The 17,818-nt window shown below is 47.3% G+C and overlaps 1 protein-coding gene across 2 annotated transcripts in view; it reads left to right on the top strand.

Annotated features, from left to right (window-relative positions):
- The window catches only part of AFF2 (ALF transcription elongation factor 2), a 489,926-nt gene extending 484,583 nt beyond the window's left edge, over positions 1-5,343 (top strand). For both annotated transcript variants that reach the window (XM_067722201.1, XM_067722200.1), the window contains one exon: positions 783-5,343. In XM_067722201.1, coding sequence (XP_067578302.1) covers positions 783-904 — 122 coding nt within the window. In that variant the 3' untranslated portion in view covers positions 905-5,343. The remainder of the gene's footprint in view (positions 1-782) is intronic.
- Positions 5,344-17,818: the final 12,475 nt, after the last annotated feature.

Below are 17,818 nucleotides of genomic sequence, written 5' to 3'. Positions count from 1 at the left end.
GAATGAAAAACAGCTTGGTATCATGTAGACCATGGCTCCCTACCATTTTGTGTATAAAGACCCCTTTCTAACTATAAATTTATAATATATAAAAATATAAATTCCAGGGCTTCCCTGGTGGCACAGTGGTTGAGAGTCCGCCTGCCGATGCAGGGGACACGGGTTCGTGCCCCGGTCCGGGAAGATCCCACATGCCGCGGAGCGGCTGGGCCCGTGAGCCGTGGCCGCTGAGCCTGCGCGTCCGGAGCCTGTGCTCCGCCACGGGAGAGGCCACAACAGTGAGAGGCCCGCGTACCGCAAAACAAAAACAAAAATATAAATTCCATATTTTATATAAAATATATTTAGATACATTTTATTTTAGATACGCAATGTTATGTGTATATTTTCAATACATAAATATATGTTTCTATAAACATATATAAATATTTAGACAAATATATTTTATAGGTACCATATGCATACTGTGATATGTGTGTGTCGTCTGAGAAAATATATGGTGATTTGAAAAAACTTACTATGAATGAACAGATTTGAATGAATTTGTGTTTTCTTAACCACAGTGACACAAACTTGATTTATGCTGTAGAGCTTGGGGCGCTAACAAAACATTAAAATAGTAGAGCTTGACATCCATATGGAGTTTGGGTCACCTAGCAGGTACTCTGGACACTTGTGTCGAAAGAATGAATGAACGCACAACGGATAACTTGTCCAACGCCCGCGTGGTTGTGGTCCTGCTGTCGTTCAAAGGCCTGACCGAGGTCTGCTCTGATTTTCAGAATTCTTTGGCGATCTGGACACGTTGATGGGGCCCCTGACCCAGCACAGCAGCATGACCAATCTCGTCCGCTACGTTCGCCAGGGACTGTGCTGGCTGCGCATCGACGCCCACTTGTTGTAGTGGGGTGCGCCCCCGTCTCCAGCACTGGTGGAACTCCACTCATTTGGGAAAATTCTCTTTGATTATGTTTGTTTTTATGCTTCTTTTGATATCTGTGAAAAACAGAAGTCATTGTAAGTGGACACTACACCGTGAGCAGTGTATCTTTTATCACTTAGTCATTTTTCAGTATTTTATATGCATTTCACAGATCCCACCATCCTTTTGTGCTTGATGGAATGACACAGTCCCTACAGTATTGTTTTAAGTCCACACTACCCACAACAAAGAATGGAAAGCAATTGTGAGAACAGGTTCCTGAGAAGTGAAACGGAATGTCATATATAGACATATATATGTGTGTGTGTGTGCGTGTCTATATATGAACGCAGGCACAGAGGACCTGCAAAGATGCAAATTTTCAGCAATAGCCATTCCCCAAACTGCACTCTTCTGTCCGGACAAGAACATACTTCAGAATCCTTTGTTAAACTTTTGGGGTTCCCACAGACTCAGTTTTCAGATGAGAATTTTCATTGTCGAAACCCACTGGTTAGATGTTGTAGCAACGTCAGAAAGTCAAACTTAAGAAAATTAATGAGCACGGCAATGCCACTCTGAAATGCAGCCAGAGGACTTTTTAGTTAGTATCCCTTTCCTGATTCCCTATTTGAAAAACTTCAAGGATGAGAAGGAGTGGCAAGATTGATGTCGACAACGGTAAGGCATCAGCTGGCATAAATATTTTTGAACTCCGTGATTTGAAGCGTAAATCCTCACCCAGCATTCTCTTTGTGTAAAGCTCTCCCTTGGAGGGCCGTTCAGTCAGTGCACGCCCTCGTAGCCAAAACGCTACACTCCAGTTTTAGAGATGAGAGACGGGAGGGGTCTGGAAACCGTCCAGGGAATGCACACCTCTGCCTCTTTTGCAGTTGGTTGGCGGGGTCTACAACTGGCAGGACTTTTTTTTTTTTATTGTGCTTTGCTCAGATCTCTGGAAACGAAAGTCAAGTTGTCACTACCTAGAAGTAATCATATACAGTTTGCTTCCTAGTGGCTTTAAAATCTGGACTTCCCCAAGTATTATCCCCATTTTCTATTTTACCGGGTTTCTTTTCCACTTCTCTCTGTTTTCTTCTACCTTTCTTTTCCTTTTTCTTTTCTTTCTTTTTTTGGGGGGGGTGCTCATTAGCTTTTGACGGAAATACAATCACTGGTTTTATTCAAGTCTATATTAGCTTGAATCATTTCCATGAAAATCCCGAAGAAAACTTCAAACTCTCTAAGTAGTAGCTAATCTTTTAACAAAATAAATGAGTCTCGGGGTCATGCTTCACCCTAGGGTGGTTTTGACAGAGCCCTGAACATTGGGAACAGTTCCCTTGATTTGGAGATATTTCTGCATCAGTTGCGACTATCCCCACCCCTTTATGATCCTCTGCGTTCATTTTATGTCCCTAAACATCACAATGTAAATATCATCTTTGGTGTTCCAGCTCACTAGAAGAATTCCCCACACGTAGTAAAAACTATCCCTACGTTAGTTCCTTGTAATTACCTGCCGGTATCTAATTCCACATAGCCCTTCATCTGCTGAGTTATTGGATTCTCTTCACTGAGTTATGACCAGATAAATAATAGATATACACACACATGAAAGATGCAAACTTGTATGATTTTGAAAGCAAGTCACGCAAGTCTGTGATAAGAACGGCAAGGGATCGCTCCGCACTCTCATTGTCAAGGTTAGCTGTATCCCCAGTTGCAAAAGAGCCAGACTTGAGCTCCGCTCTGGTCATCTCTGAGTTGAAGGCCCTTTGTTGTATCATAAGGGCTGTGGAAGTTGTCCTCCAATGGCTGAGGCCACGTTGTGAAAAGCTGACAGCTGGGAGCGTCCCAGCAGCTGAACCAGCACTTTTCATGCTCCCGGTACGGTTGAGCTGGACGTTGGCAGTCTCAGCGTCAAACCTCACACACGCAGACACACACACAGACCAATGAAACCCGAGAGAATCTTTTCTGAGCCTCTCAAGTGAGGAAAATGATCCTGTGAACGACTCCGGACACCCAAGGTGGGTGTCACCTATCCAAATGAAGCTGATGGCTCTGCAGTGACTCAAGGTCTCTGTGTGTTTTCCACGGCTTATCAGGTAGAGTGCCTGACTATGACTATATGATGAAGCCCGCTGGCTTGCCTTGCAAGTTCAACCTAGACCACAATCCTAGACCATCATGGATTTAGGAGTAGATTCTTCTTGAAATTCAACCTCTGGAAAGTAGACATTAGAATGCTAGGGGCAGTTTCCCGGGGAAACTAGCACATTGCCTCATGAATGAAAGACTCGTAGCTCTAGTTTCAGTGCGTCATCATATCTACATGGCACACAGCACGGAAGCAGCAGAGCATCCTGCCTGCTGCCTGGTGTGTCACCCCTGGTGGCTGAATGTAAAGTGTGTGCCAACTCAGTGGCACAGTGACCAAATCTGACAGGCGAGCTCAGGATCACCACCTGATGGTTTAGCAGAGACCCATTTGTAAAGCAGCTTAGGAACCAATTAAACGTGGAGGATGAATTACCTTCCTCTCCCTGGAGGTGGACGTCTTTCGGTTTCCTGATTAAGGACTGTTGCTGTTTTCTAGGCACTCTGTTCATCACATTGTAAACGGTGATGTGTGTCGTAGGTGTGCAGCTATTTGAGGGATTGAGGGATTTTGTCAAGTAGGTCTCTTCGGTGTACCAGTTTGTGGGAGGGATACAAGACGCGTGGATGGCGGTGAGAGATCCTGCCTCGAGACTTGGATGGAGGCTTGGTGAGACGCATCTCGCGATAAGCACATGGAGTTAGGGTGACGGGCAGAGAAACGGGCAGGTCCACCCGAGCGAGCACGTACACAGAAGGATCTCAGCCCTGCAAGCGGGACCCCCGTAGGGCCACCACTATGCCTTCACTTGTCACCCAAGCTCCAACCACAGAGAGTTTGACAAGTTTGTGTTATGATGTTGGCTTGGCTTCGTATTTTAATTAACCTTGGATTTTTTAGTGGTTTTGTCATATTACTGTCTGAGTGTGGTAGGTAGGATTAATTTGAAAAGAGTATACTAGTGTGGTCCTCGGGGTAGGATTTAGCCGTGAGCATGTTGTTAGCCAGCCTGTAGACTGTTAATGACTTAATAATGTCATTGGGAAAATACTAGTAGTTTTCTATTTGGATGACAGAACTGGAAAAGCAGATTAGCTGCTGATAACTTTTCAAAGACTTGAGATTGGGATGCCTTTTTTCCACGTAATGACATCAAACGATTCAAATCTCCAATCAATAACCAAGTTGCTTGATTCAAAACCATTGGCTAAAATGTGTTTTGTTGAGTCTCCAAATGGTGGGGTTTCCTTTGGACATCACCTTGCTAGATTGCATTGCATTGGGTCTTCAGTGGGAAGATACTTGTCCTCTCGGTATCTTTCCCAGAGCTATCTAATTTGGATTGTGTTTTATTCAGATTCGCATCCCGGAGGTTGAAGTTGGAAAATGAAGTTGGAAAGCATTTCTGAAGGCAGAATTGATTTAGCTGTGAGGGAGGAGCCCTCACGTACTTCTCAACAGACATGATAAAATTTCACCTGCGTGAGTGGCAGGTGGGAGACAGCAAACTGGATCACTGGGTAGGACTACTCAGTAAGGCAATGAACTGCTTGCTTAGAGAGGCATCACTCTCCCCATGGAGAAAATGTGTGGCAAGACACTAGAGCTACACAACGTTGAATGGATGGGTCGATTCCGTGCCCCCAAATTCAGTTCTGTGGGGAACAAATATGGCGCCCGTTGTCGCTCGCTCTATTATGCGACTGGCGGACTAAATTCTTCTTGGTTGTCGTTGTCGTTGTCGTTGTTGTTGTTCTCATTCCCACTTGCACAGCCTTATTCTCATGATGGAACTCTGATTCATTTGCTCTTCAGTGTTTGCAAACTCCAGCGACAGAACTGGCATCTGTGTATTGACGGTCAGCAGTGAGCGACCCTGGCAGGAGGCTAATCGGATAGGCTGGTCTCAGACATTAATCCTACCATCTGATATTTTCGGGGAAAGAAAAAGTATGAGTTCCCTTTCCGTTCCCCTCCTCACAAGTCTAGAAACCCCCTTTCCCAAGAGCATCACGTTTCCCTCTGTAATCCATCAACTCAAAGCAAATTGCATTGTGGGGAGGGCCGAGGCGGGTGGGGCCGGGGGTAGCGGGTAGGGAAGCCCTTCCAGTCCAGGCTGCAGTTCTCGCCCCTTTCTGCTTCTGACCTGAGATGGTAATAACTCCTTCATCAGGCTCACAATGGGTTTAGGGGACACGGAACTGCTGTTCCGATCCATGATCAATCATCGTTCTTCTAAGAGATTGGAGCTTTGCTGTTTCATTAACTGTGCAGTGTAGACTAATGGTGTTTAATAAAAATCATTCAAAATTTCAAACTCTTTTGCCAGTGACCTCAATTTTGTTGGCTCTTTGATTCATACCAGACTCTGCAGAGGGAAGGGGGAGACCCAGGAAGCCTGCTACCAGGCCCCTGGCAGGATGCTGTGGGGAGCACCCCCAGGGCCCACCAGCGCTTGCTGGTGAGCTGCCGCATGCAGACCAGCTGGGAACCCTCCTGAAGAAAGAATGCCCCCGTGGACGCTTGCAGCTGTGGCTAGCCTGTTCCTACCGAGGGAATCATTATTCTCCAGCCTCTGCAGCACGAAGCCAGCTGCCAGATCTGGACCTTAATCGGAATTGCAGGCACTTGACCTGTTTGGTTCTGGTCCGCATCGCTCTCGTAGCTACCAAGTAGGGGAAACATCTCAGAGCCTAGAGCCCAGCAGGGCGCGGAAGGCTAGCCAAATGCACCCCAGAAGCACATGCCCTTCTGAGGTTCTGCGGTACTTGGTGACATCAGTGGAAGAGGAGCCCCTGGGCAGGAAGCAGCCTTGGGGAAACCCCCAAAGAGACTGGGTTGGTACCGTGTCGCCCAGATACAGAACTAGCTTCTCCTTTGATCTGCCCGGCATGCTACCGCTGGTCTACTGCTCAAACGTTTAACAAGCTCTCTGAGAACAGAAAGCACTTGATTTGTAGCATTTGCCAATCTCCATGGTGTAACTGCTCCCACCATGGCTAATTTCCAGCTACTAGGATGTCACTGAACACAGAGCTGGGAAGAGATGTACGCAAAGTTGGGAGTACACAGTACTGATCGCAGCCAGTCAAAGGGGGCTCGGATTTCACAGTTATGTTCTGTGGACACACACACACACACACACACACACACACACACACACTTTAATGACAAACTATTACATCATTTTCAAGTATGAGTCAATCCTCTGGGAAATGTAGATAGGTTTTTTTTTGCTTGTTTGTTTTTTACATCTTTATTGGAGTATAATTGCTTTACAATGGTGTGTTAGTTTCTGCTTTATAACAAAGTGAATCAGTTATACATATACATATGTTCCCATATCTCCTCCCTCGTGCATCTCCCTCCCACCCTCCCTATCCCACCCCTCTAGGTGGTCACAAAGCACCGAGCTGATCTCCCTGTGCTATGCGGCTGCTTCCCACTACCTATCTACCTTACGTTTGGTAGTGTATATATGTCCATGCCACTCTCTCACTTTGTCCCAGCTTACCCTTCCCCCTCCCCATATCCTCAAGTCCATTCTCTAGTAGGTCTGTGTCTTTATTCCTGTCTTACCCCAAGGTTCTTCATGACATTTTTTTTTCTTAGATTCCATATATATGTGTTAGCATACGGTATTTGTCTTTCTCTTTCTGACTTACTTCACTCTGTATGACAGACTCTGGGTCCATCCACCTCACTACACATAACTCAATTTCGTTTCTTTTTATGGCTGAGTAATATTCCATTGTATCTATGTGCCACATCTTCTTTATCCATTCATCCGATGATGGGCACTTAGGTTGTTTCCATCTCCGGGCTATTGTAAATAGAGCTGCAATGAACATTTTGGTACACGACTCTTTTTGAATTTTGGTTTTCTCAGGGTATATGCCCAGTAGTGGGATTGCTGGGTCATATGGTAGTTCTATTTATAGATTTTTAAGGAACCTCCATACCGTTCTCCACAGTGGCTGTATCAATTGATGAGGCCCTGGAGGTGTGGGTTTTAAGCTGGAAGGGATGAGGCCCTCTTGAGCCCAAAGCGTAGATGCATCAGCGGGGGTGAGTGGGTCATCTCCATATCTCCAAGGTAAAACGGAAGTGAGATAAGTGTTTAAAAAACCCTCGTGGTTAAAAGTAAGGATAGGTGAGTATTGCTTTTTCTTATTAAAACATCCTAGTACTTCAAACTTGTAAATGTAACTTGGATAACTGATTTACTATTTTCCTACTAATGACAGCCTTCGCCTAGTTAGGAAACATTAGGGCCTCTGTGGAGAACAGCACAGTCCAAAATGCAGTGTGTTGTTTTCTCATAATATGGGAACAGTAATTCTCCCATCTCCCCGTTGTTGTTCAGAAGGTTTTCACTTTCGCTATTAGGGATGGAAGTTATTTAACATGTGTTTTTAGTTGAAAGTACCTACTTACTGTCCTTGTTCTGAATTCAAACCAGAATGTCTCCTGGATCAATTCCATGATTAATATTCAGACATTATCATGCAAAGCAAAACAATTCCCTCTTCCACCCAATATAAAGAAAACCAAGGTCACTAACAAGTAGGCATAAAGTGCAGTATATTTTTCTAAGAGAATGAGGTTTTCGTTAAACACACATACACACACACACACACACACACACACACACACACACACACACTGGTTTTTTTTATTAGACCTCATCATAAATCATCCTGAGAGTAGAACAGAAAGTCTCAAAGGCCCCGTTCTCCTGGTCCCGTACATCTACAGTTAACACGAGCTTTGTATCTGGAAAGGTTGAAGAACTTTTCCTAAAATCCTATTTTTCTTTAAACATTTCCACATTCTGTCCGAGCCTGTGTCCACAGTCAAGTGTTAGCCCTGAAGGACACCCACGTCCTTTACTCTTTCCTTCCAGCCTCTCTCTCTTTTGCCTCCGAGGTTCTTTCTATGACCAGCACAGTAACATGGTTGGTGCGAGGGGCGGCCGGCGGGGAGGGTCTTCCAGCCCCTCGTGGTTTTCCTGCAACATTCATCCTGACTGGGTATGGTCCCATCTGGGTCTGGTTTAATTGCCATTACAGTCACATGGGGACTTGGTGTCCCCCAAGGCAATGGACAGGTTTGCATGGATACAGAGAGCTAGAAATGTGTTCATCATCAGCCGGTGATTTTCTGTTTCAAAACCATCCTCATGAATCAATCATATTCACCCACAGATATTACAAATGAGATTGATTCTGTCTCGAGACAATTTTTCAAGTAGATTTCTTCCCGGATGACTCTACTCCCTGGGTATCTTAGAAAGCGAAACGTTTGAGATGAAATCCCTCACGTTTATTCAATTCCACAAATGGCTGTTCTTATTCCTATTTTCCTCGGAATAGCGCTTTTGAAGATGGTTTGGTGTAGTGTTGTCTTCGGATAAAATGAATCCTTTAAACGTGAGACCGGTAGAGCTACCGGGCTCAGAATGCCCCTGGGGATCAAAAGATCCCTAAGATTCTTCGCCTTGGCTCGCTTGGTGAGTTGACTGCCATATCCTTAGGCTCCTCCAAGAAGAGACTGGTTTCTGTTCTGTTCTGTGATGGTGATCGTGGTGGCTGGGTCTGTTCCTTGTATCTCTCTCTATCTTTCTATCTGGCTCTGGCTTTCGCTTTCCTGCTCGGGCTTTTTCTGTCTCTAAACAAATGAATAGTTGGATTCAATGTGAGCTTCTGAATCGTAACTTGTTCACGCTTTTCAGACATAACAGATTAATAAAAATAGGTGTGTTCTGATTTCCAACATGCCACCTGGACAGGCATGCCGTATTATGAAACCATGATATTATAACAACTGCATTATCACGTGGCAGTATAAATACTCGTCTGTTGAGTTCATTTGTCCAATTGTAGAACTTTGTGGAGCAGTGTTTTGACCTTCATGACGTCATTTTGGAGTAAGTGCAGTGGTTGCAGGCAGATGAGACAGTTTACATCAGGATTTTTCAACGAACTTTAGTTGGAGGCCTGGCAATGGCACACATCTTCAGATGTTGCTGTACCATGATAAATGTGAAGCAAAAAGTTCTGTTCCAGAAATTTCCCATAACACTTCAGTCAAGGTGGTTTTATTTAGGTTCATCTTTTTCTTTATTTTTCTTTCTCGTTTTCCTTTTTTTTTATTTTGAAGGGGTTTCTTATTATTGACTGAAGAAATATTTTGATCGATTGCAAAATGTGTATTTCTCCTCTCTCTCCCTCCCTCCCTCTCTCTCTCTTCCCCCCCCCCCCTCGTTAAAATATTGAAATCTGGAGTCTTTGACAAGTCTGCATTAGATCAGGCCAGGAATGAAGTCTATATCTAAGCAAACACTGATGGGTTTTCAAAGAGGAACACTCCCTGTTCACTGGGCCCTTCCACGCCCCACACTGACAAATGGTACGAAGGACAGAAGGGCACTTTTCTAACATCGTCTGAGACCTAATGCAGTTTAACAAATGACTCCACATGTTTTTCCAGTAAAGTCATTTGACTGAGACTTGAAAAATACCCCCTGAGACTTGCCAGGGGTGTCTTCTGCCTGGTCTGCAGCGTGTGTGTTTGCTTTGTATCTAAGAGGCATATTCCTGTCTTGTGCGCTCATTTGAAGTATTTCCTCACATTCGCATTAGCCTGTATATATAAGAACCAGAAAGATCACCGCAACATGTTGTAAATGAAGATGTGACTCTATAAACCTTTCTCTCGTTCTTGAAAATAAAAGACATTTTCATGCATATTTTAAACAGAAAGTTTGTATATTTAAGTGTCATGGAAATATTTATTGAGTAACCAGGATACAAATGGGAATTTAATTGTCATCATGTGCTTTGTGTAGGGGGTGCTTGCCAACACCATGTCACTGCCCACGTAGAACATGTCATCTGCGTGTGTGTGTGTGTGTGTGTGTGTGTGCGTGCGCACATGTGCGACACGTCTGGCTTGCTGTCCTTCATGGGATTTTAGCTTTTCCTTCTTGAAAAACATTCTTGTACGGTTCCAGGAAGGCCATGGCTACATTGCTATATGAAAGCAGTGATTTGAAATGGAAACTCCTCTTCCCTTGGAAGCTATTATCATGATGTTACGGTTCAGCTACATGAATTCCACTGGATTTTGTGAGGGAAGAGGCTCTGTTCAAATCCAACTGAGTTTCCAAGGGAAAACCACAGGCTGAAATGCACAGGGAGGGGGGAAAGATAGAGGCCACTTCAGCCGCAGCATTTGAGCTCAGCTGACCCCTTAGGGTTGGAGTGAACTTGCCCCTGAGCCACACCTCAAATCCCTGGGGCCAGTGTCCTGGCCTGGGCTCCCTCCATGTCGGTAGATGAGCGGAACCGTCAGAAATAGCCTGGCCTGGTTCCCGAGAGGCCTTGGCCCTAGTGGAAGACGCTTTTCACACCAAGGGCGCCCTAGGTGGCCATGAAAATGCGGTGGTCATTCATAAAGCGCCCCCTTTGTTTTACCATAATCCAATTCAGCTTTTGAACCGCTTTTTCTTGGGTGCAGGTTTCCAGTCTTCACACTCACTGCAGATTCACCATTGCTCGTCACTGTTCTTAACAAGCATGCTCGTCTTGTCAAAATTTCAGTAAGTTCCGATGCTCTGTATCGACCAAGGTAACTGTTCAAACATCGAGGAGTGAATGAAATGGTACCTGGTCCCTAAAAACTGGTTTCGTGTGCTTTATGCGAAGAAAACTGTATCTGCCTGTGCTGCTTTGCATTTCAAATGCGTGGCACACAGGCGTTGCGTTGGTGCTTTGTTCTCCGTATACAAACGTTTTCATGTAGTTTTGCTGTTTTCCAACACGATGTCTCTGTAAAAATGATATTGGCTGAGCTGGTGCGTGGGTCTCTCTCACAGAGGCATTAACTATACTGCCAGTGCATTGAATTATTGAAAAATGCAAAATAAAATTTTTATGAAAATCTCATTTCAGACAGGTAGATGATTCCGCTTACAGACTTGCCAGCCATAAGTACCAAGTTACCACCCCTTTTGCCTTCTAAGGTATGGTCAACCCTCCCACTTACCTCAACGGCTTTACAACTCAGGGCCAGGAAGAAAATACTCTCACAAAGCCAATTGATTTGATGAGAGACCCTTGGCCTAGCATTCAAAGCCCACTGAAGAGAAAATGATCGAATGTTTCGTCATCTGGGTTCCTAGTACGCAGCACAAAAAGGCTTGCAAAGTATGAAATTGCAACTGCAGTGGCCGTTGAATTGTACAACTAGACTAAAAACTTAAAAGCACAGCCGACTATGGCCATTTCTGGCTGGGGCGTGCAGCCACTGGCGTGGGAGAGAAGTGTGAGCCATCATTTTAGGTCACAATAATGACGTCATCAGGAAAAGCTTCAGTTATCTTCAGTTCAGTTATATAGTAAAAAGGATATACTAAGGCAGAAGAGCCATATAGTTTACAACTATTTCCTTCAAAATGTTTAACATTTTCCAGGCGGCACCAAGGGAGTTTCAGGTACCTTGAAATTTCATTGATACCGAGTCTCTTTCCTGGGCACGCAAAGTGAGAAATTGCAATACTAATACACTACGCGGCACGGAGCACTTGTACGTGAACGTGACATTAACAATCAGCTGAGCTGAATTTCCTGTGAACGAGCAAGCGGCCCTTGGTGTGGCCGGATATTCTGACACTGCTGTGATCTTAGGCCAGGTATGAACACTGATGTAGCTAACTGTGGCTGAAACTGAAGAATTCACCAAGAATTCCAAATCCTTCCAGAATTTGAAGCCTACGGTATGGGTAAATATGAACATTTTTCTTAGGAGATAATAAGGAAATAGTTAATCTGAGTAAATAGAGCTAAACGGATTATAAATTTGTTCTCAAGCAAACAAGTTGCTTTCTCCTTCACTCAAAAAAAAACCAGATGTCATAAATTAGATAGGTAAACGTGTGCCTGCGTGCAGAAAAGAGCTGGGAGGAAAAACGCAGAATGACATTTTTCAAAATTGGAGGCTGGGATATGCTAACTGATCAGTTTATGCAGCAGTTACTGTGTGCCAGGCACTGTTCTAGCATTTTCTTATATATCAACTTATATAATCTTCCTAATGACCCTATGAGATAGGTACTATTATATTCCTGTTCTATAGATGACAAGACAGAGGCACAGAGAGATTAAGCAGCTTGCCTAAGGCCACACAGCCGGAATTTGGACAGTGTGGCCCCAAAGCTGTTGATCTTAACCATTGCCACCTACTACTTCTCACTGTCATGCAGAATACTATTGCTGCTAGGGCATCATTTCATTCTAGAAACAAAAGTAAAGAAGGGCCCTGAGCCCTCGGGGAAGGATGTCCTCTTGGTCCTTCCAGCAGACTCTAAAGGAAAGGCCTTGGGCCAGCCTTCCAGAAACGCCTCCTTCCATGAGGACTGAGATCAGGACCTGACTGGAGTGAGCAACTCAGGAAAGATGTGGTGAGATGGGACCCCATATGCTTGGAAGTAGCGAAGAGAAGAGAAAGCACCACCTTCTCGGCAGGCCAGACACTCTGGCTGAGGTCAAGGTCAGGCCTTGGACTGGTTGAGCTTTAAATCAGTCCACTTCAAAGACAGGCCTGGTGTGGCTTAACTCCTTGTTGATGACACGTGGGCACCAGCGCAGAAAGGAGGCAGAGCATCACCGGGGAGCAAGTGCCCTGGGCTTTGAAGTAGGACTTGAGCTCGGGCTCTTGCTGCCGGGCTCAAAGGAAACAACCTTTCCGTGCCCCACTTCCTTCCTCTACAAAACGGAGGCGATGATATCAGCCTTCTGCCAGCTTCCCAGAGATGAGCAAGGTATCATAGAGACAGGAGTTTCTCATCCTACAGCCCCTCTTGGCAACTCTGAGGAACGTGTTGCCCCGAAGAGTTTCCCCCAACACGCTGCCATTATCAAGGTCAGCAGTGTTCACCGTCTGAGGGTGTTAGTGAGGAATTGCACACGGTCACCTTGCTGGCAGCGGCTGGGCCACAGGTGGGTACGCTGTGGCAGAAAGTACCACGTGGGCCGGGCGGAGGGGAGGCTGGGAGCGCAATGAGCCTCATGCTTTGGACAAAGAATATGTTGAACTTTGTGAGTTTCTCCAGGAAACACTTTTCGGGCTAGCTAGGCAATTCTGTCCCCTTTCCCCCTTTTTTAGTAAAGGAAATAAAATCTAAAACATTTAGCTGTAATAGAAGCGAGATCTAGGTAATTTGTTAAGGGGCGTCTTCCTCATAAGTTTCAGGTACGGTCATTGGACATTGGCATGCGTTCTCCAGGGCCTTGGCACCTGTGATGGGCTCTGTGTGGATCATGAAGTGGGGGTCTACTGGGCCCGACAGTCACAGGACCTAGCGTGTGAGTTCAGGAGGCAAGTCGGGGGCAGGAACTGACCCTCAAGCCCTGTCTTTCTAGCCCTGTGACTCCCACGCTTCATCCTACCCCCCTTCTTGAGGGGGGGAGGGGAAAGATTTTGAGAGTGTAGAGAGAACAGGAGATAACGGTGCTTCCAGCGCTCTGGAGAAAACACCCCTCAGGAATCCAAGCTCAGAGTACTCTTCTCCAAGGAAGAGATTTCCTCTCGCGCTTTTGTAACTCTCCAGAAATTGCCCAGGTGGTTCCAACCACAGTTCACTTGAACATATTCTCATTTCCCAAATAAGACAGGCCCTGCAGTGGCCCAGAGATGTGAGGTTAACCCCCAAGAGGGGGGCGGCTGCACCTCTCTGGAAACATGACCTTGGGCAGGGCTGGACCTGGGCAGATGATGATGGTGGCGAGCTGAGATTCTCCCAGAATTCCCAACTCTGAGGACACAGCATAACCCAGGGAGCAGGAAGGGGAGTTCAGTTAGAAAAGCATCCTCCCCACCCCAGCCCGCGACCCCGCCACAAGTTTTAGTTGGGCTGAAGCATTTGCAGAACAGAAAACTCCAGACTAAGCAGAAGGGGCAGAGCTTCCCCAGAGTCTCCAGGTACTGAAGGAGGTAAGGGTGGCCTCTGCGCCAATGACTTCACAGTCGGCTGAAACCAGTTAGCTCAAAAGGCCGCTGGCAAAAAGCTCAAAAATTTTACACATCCGTTGGTTTCAAACAGAGCCCAAAGGAGCAGACTTTTACCCATCTAGAGGCTGCTTGCTTTACAGAACCCAGAAACTTTGCCCGACCTCTGTTCACCATAGATAAGGGAAACCCCGGGGCTATAAAAACCCCAAGGCGCTGAGCACATCACCTAGACACTTCCGCCCACGCTCCGACCCCCTCCTGGGAATTCCCATCTCTCTTCCTCTCTTGGGTGGAGGCCTCTGGAAGGTCTCGTCCTGTGAGAGACATCCCCACCCCCATGCACACCTGCCGGTGTCCCCCAAATGAAGCCTGCTGCAAGCTACTGACACCTTGTGGTCACGTCCTTCTCCTCGTTCACACTCCACCCCCATCCCTCCATCAATCCCTCGAACTCGCTATACCCCGGTGTCAAAAAGAGCCCTGAAGGATCAAGTGACAGGGAGTGGTGGCAGGCTCCATGTGGGGTCCCCTCCTGGCACCCCCAGACACCCCCTAAACCAGCCAAGTCTTGGCTTCGGCTCACTGAACGTGTCCTGTGGCAGCCGCCAAGCACATTCTGAAGCACAGCCCTCCCTGGGAAACAGCCGCTCCCCCCAGGGGTGGCCCAGGTACCCCTGGGGCCCCTTGGCACTCCGGCCCAGCTCCTGCCCTACTGGTTGTTTCCTTGGCCTCTGCGCTGGCCCTGGACTTGGGGCGTAGCTTATCTCTTGCCCTCTGAGCCGGGGCGCCTCAACCCTGGCTGAGCTGGGCGGCTTACTAATTCCTGGAGCCCACCCCCAGAAATTCTGATGATCGATTTGGGCCCACCCTCAAGGGAGCTTACACAGGGCACGTACACTGGAGGAGGGGGTCTTGGGGGCCATCTTACACTCCCACCCTCCACAAGCCTCTTCGGCCCCAGAAGACTTCACCTCCTGTCCAGTGGACTCGTCGCCCTCTCCACAACCCCTGGAGCAGTGGACCTAGAGCTTCTGGAACTGTGACCCCCGCCATCCATCCATCTTTCTCTCTGCCTTAGTTTCTCCAAGCAGAAAACTATACAAGCAAACCTTACTTCTGTGCTACTTAGAGGGGCATAACACATTAATGAATTAATTGTGTTAAGCTTGTTAGTTGGAAGAAAGGTGCTATCAAAGGCAAATTATTATTATTTTGAAATCCGGTGGCTGTCATTGCAAAGTTTGCCCTTAGTTATTAGACACCGTGCCTTTGCCATCGCTCAGCCCCCAGTTCAAAAGCAATGCTCGTATATTGCTTCAAACCATTAATTTGAAAAGAACCACCTTGGTGCTCCTGATGTGCTGCTGATGGGGAATTATCTGCCCTGGGAACTTGCCAGCAAGAATTATAAAAAAGAGATTTGCATTAGCTGAGCCTCAAAGAGGAGAACCAACCCGAAAGCAGGAGGAAAATATCCCCATCAGATGCCTCCCTTCCCTTCCAGGGTCTCCCGCCACTTGGACGGGCCCCCGGTGTCTCGATGGGTGGCGTGCAGCCCAAGGGCTCATTCCTTTTGACTACAGCTGAAGCCTCCCTAAGATAATTTGGAGTTTCCTGCCCCGGGAACTCACCAGGGACAGCTTGCCTTCCTGGCCTCCACTTCCCAGGCCCTCCCGGAAAAGCCAAGCTCTGCTCCCCAGAGAGCATTAGATTCACCAAGGGGCCAAGCCGTATTCCTCCGAGTCTCCCTCTCGAGTCCCTGCACACTTCCATCCCTTTCCCTTGGGCTCTGCATCCCCTCCTGAGCTGTTTCCTTGCAGCACTGCCTCCCATGTGGGTCGTATGGGATTTCTGTTCCGCGGGCTCAGCCCTTCTCCCTTCGGGAAGCGCCCACCTCATTTCCAGCCCAACATAATCCTCCTGAGTCCATTCTCCTCCTCAAGAGCGCTCCCCAGGGCCCAGCTCCTGCCTCCCTAGACCACAGTAGGAGCTAATTGTCAACTGCAGGACAGAGGACCGGGTGCGGGGGGAGCGAAAAGAAAGCAGGCCTTGACCTAAAGACACCCAAGCCTGAGGACTCTTGTCTGGGTCCATACCTTTGGGTTAGCCCCGCCCTCTACTTAGCTGCAGGAGAGCCCTGTGCAGCCCTGGCAACGTGGCTGTGAGGCTCAGTTGCAGTCCCACCAGGGACGGGTGCCTGGACTTAAATGTGCAGGGTGGCAGGAGCAAGCTGGGGAGAGACCTCTTATTCTCCTTAGCTCTGACCTGGAGAACAATTCTAACGTGTTTGCCATTGAGGCATCTAAGGAATTTCCGCCCCTGGGTCAGTGGCCTCGAGTTATGGACTGAATTGTATCCCGCCGCCCCCCCCCCCCAGAAAAAATTCCCATGTGGGAGTCCTAACCCCCAGTACCTCAGAATGTGAACTTATTTGGAGACCGAGTCTTTAAACAAATGAAAATGGGGTCATCAGGGTGGATCCCAATCCAATCTGACTCGTGTCCTTACAGAAAGGGAAATTTGGAAGCAGACTTGCACACAGGGAGAAGGCTATGTGAACATGAAGACAGCATCCACATGCCAAGGAGAGAGACCCGGAACAGATCCTTCTGTCTCTGCTCTCAGAAGGAACCGATTCTGCCCACACCCTGGTCTCAGACTTCCAGCCTCCAGAGCTGGGGGACAATGCATTTCTGCTGTTTCAGCCCCCTAGACTGTAGGACTTTGCTATGGCTGCCCGAGCCATTGAGTACACCTGCCCTCGTCCATTTATTCGGTAGTCACTATATGCACAGGACGGGGTTCTGGGACCTCATGGGGGAGCAAAACCAGGTCCTCCCTTGCCCTCATGGAGATCATGGGACAGAGAGCCATCTAGCGGTTAATCACACAAATAAATGTGAAATTACAACAAAGGTGAATACTGTCAGGAAGAATTGCCCAGAGCTCTAAGAGCCTGTAAAGGGGCATGTGACAAGTCAAGGAAGGCTTCACCGAGAAGGTGCCAATTGAGCTGAAATATGAAAGTAGACAAGGCAGAGAGGAAAGAGCAGTTCAGGCCTAGGGAGCAGCATGTGCAAAGGCCCTGCGGTAGAACTTGCCATGGGCCCTGCTCAGGCTCTCAGATGGCCCTCAAACATGCACATCAGCTTCACAGCCCACGCAACAGTGCCATTTAGCCCTCGTCACATCTGTGAAGGCACCCCCAAAGGACCTTCATTGGGTGTACCTATCGCCAGGGGAGGGAAATTCAGATGAGAAAAAAGCCAGCTAAGGCAAGAATGGGCATATCCAAACACTGGCTTCTGTTCTCAGCAACTTGTGTCCATGAGACCTGCCTTTATAGACAGCAGAGGTGCCGTGAGGCGGAGCCGTGAGGTCAGCATTGACCTGGATCGCCACTCTTCTGCTTGCCAAGTCATCACAGACACGTCATTTAAGCTTCCCGAGTCTCAATTTTCTCATCTGTAAAAGTGGGATCAAAAAAATGCCTCCCAGTATCGAACCCATTTAAAGGGTATAGCACAGGAGAAATAGTCACTCATAAGTACGGTTATTATTAACAGAGCAATCCTACCCCCACACACACACTCCCAGCTGGTATTGGTGTTGGTTCTAGAACTGGAGAATGGCAGACAGACCTTACCCACAGGAGTAAACTTCCTTAGATTGATAGATTGATAACAGACCACAGGTGGTACAGGGCAGACAAGGCAGGCCGGGCAACTCAGTCCCCTGAGGAGAAGGTACCTCCCATCAGGTCAAAGGCCACAGGGAGG

The sequence above is a fragment of the Pseudorca crassidens genome, chromosome X (genome assembly GCF_039906515.1).
Source record: "Pseudorca crassidens isolate mPseCra1 chromosome X, mPseCra1.hap1, whole genome shotgun sequence".
In the NCBI taxonomy this organism is placed as follows: domain Eukaryota; kingdom Metazoa; phylum Chordata; class Mammalia; order Artiodactyla; family Delphinidae; genus Pseudorca; species Pseudorca crassidens.
Note: the sequence above shows the minus strand (reverse complement) of the source record. Positions and strands in the feature narration are given on the sequence as shown.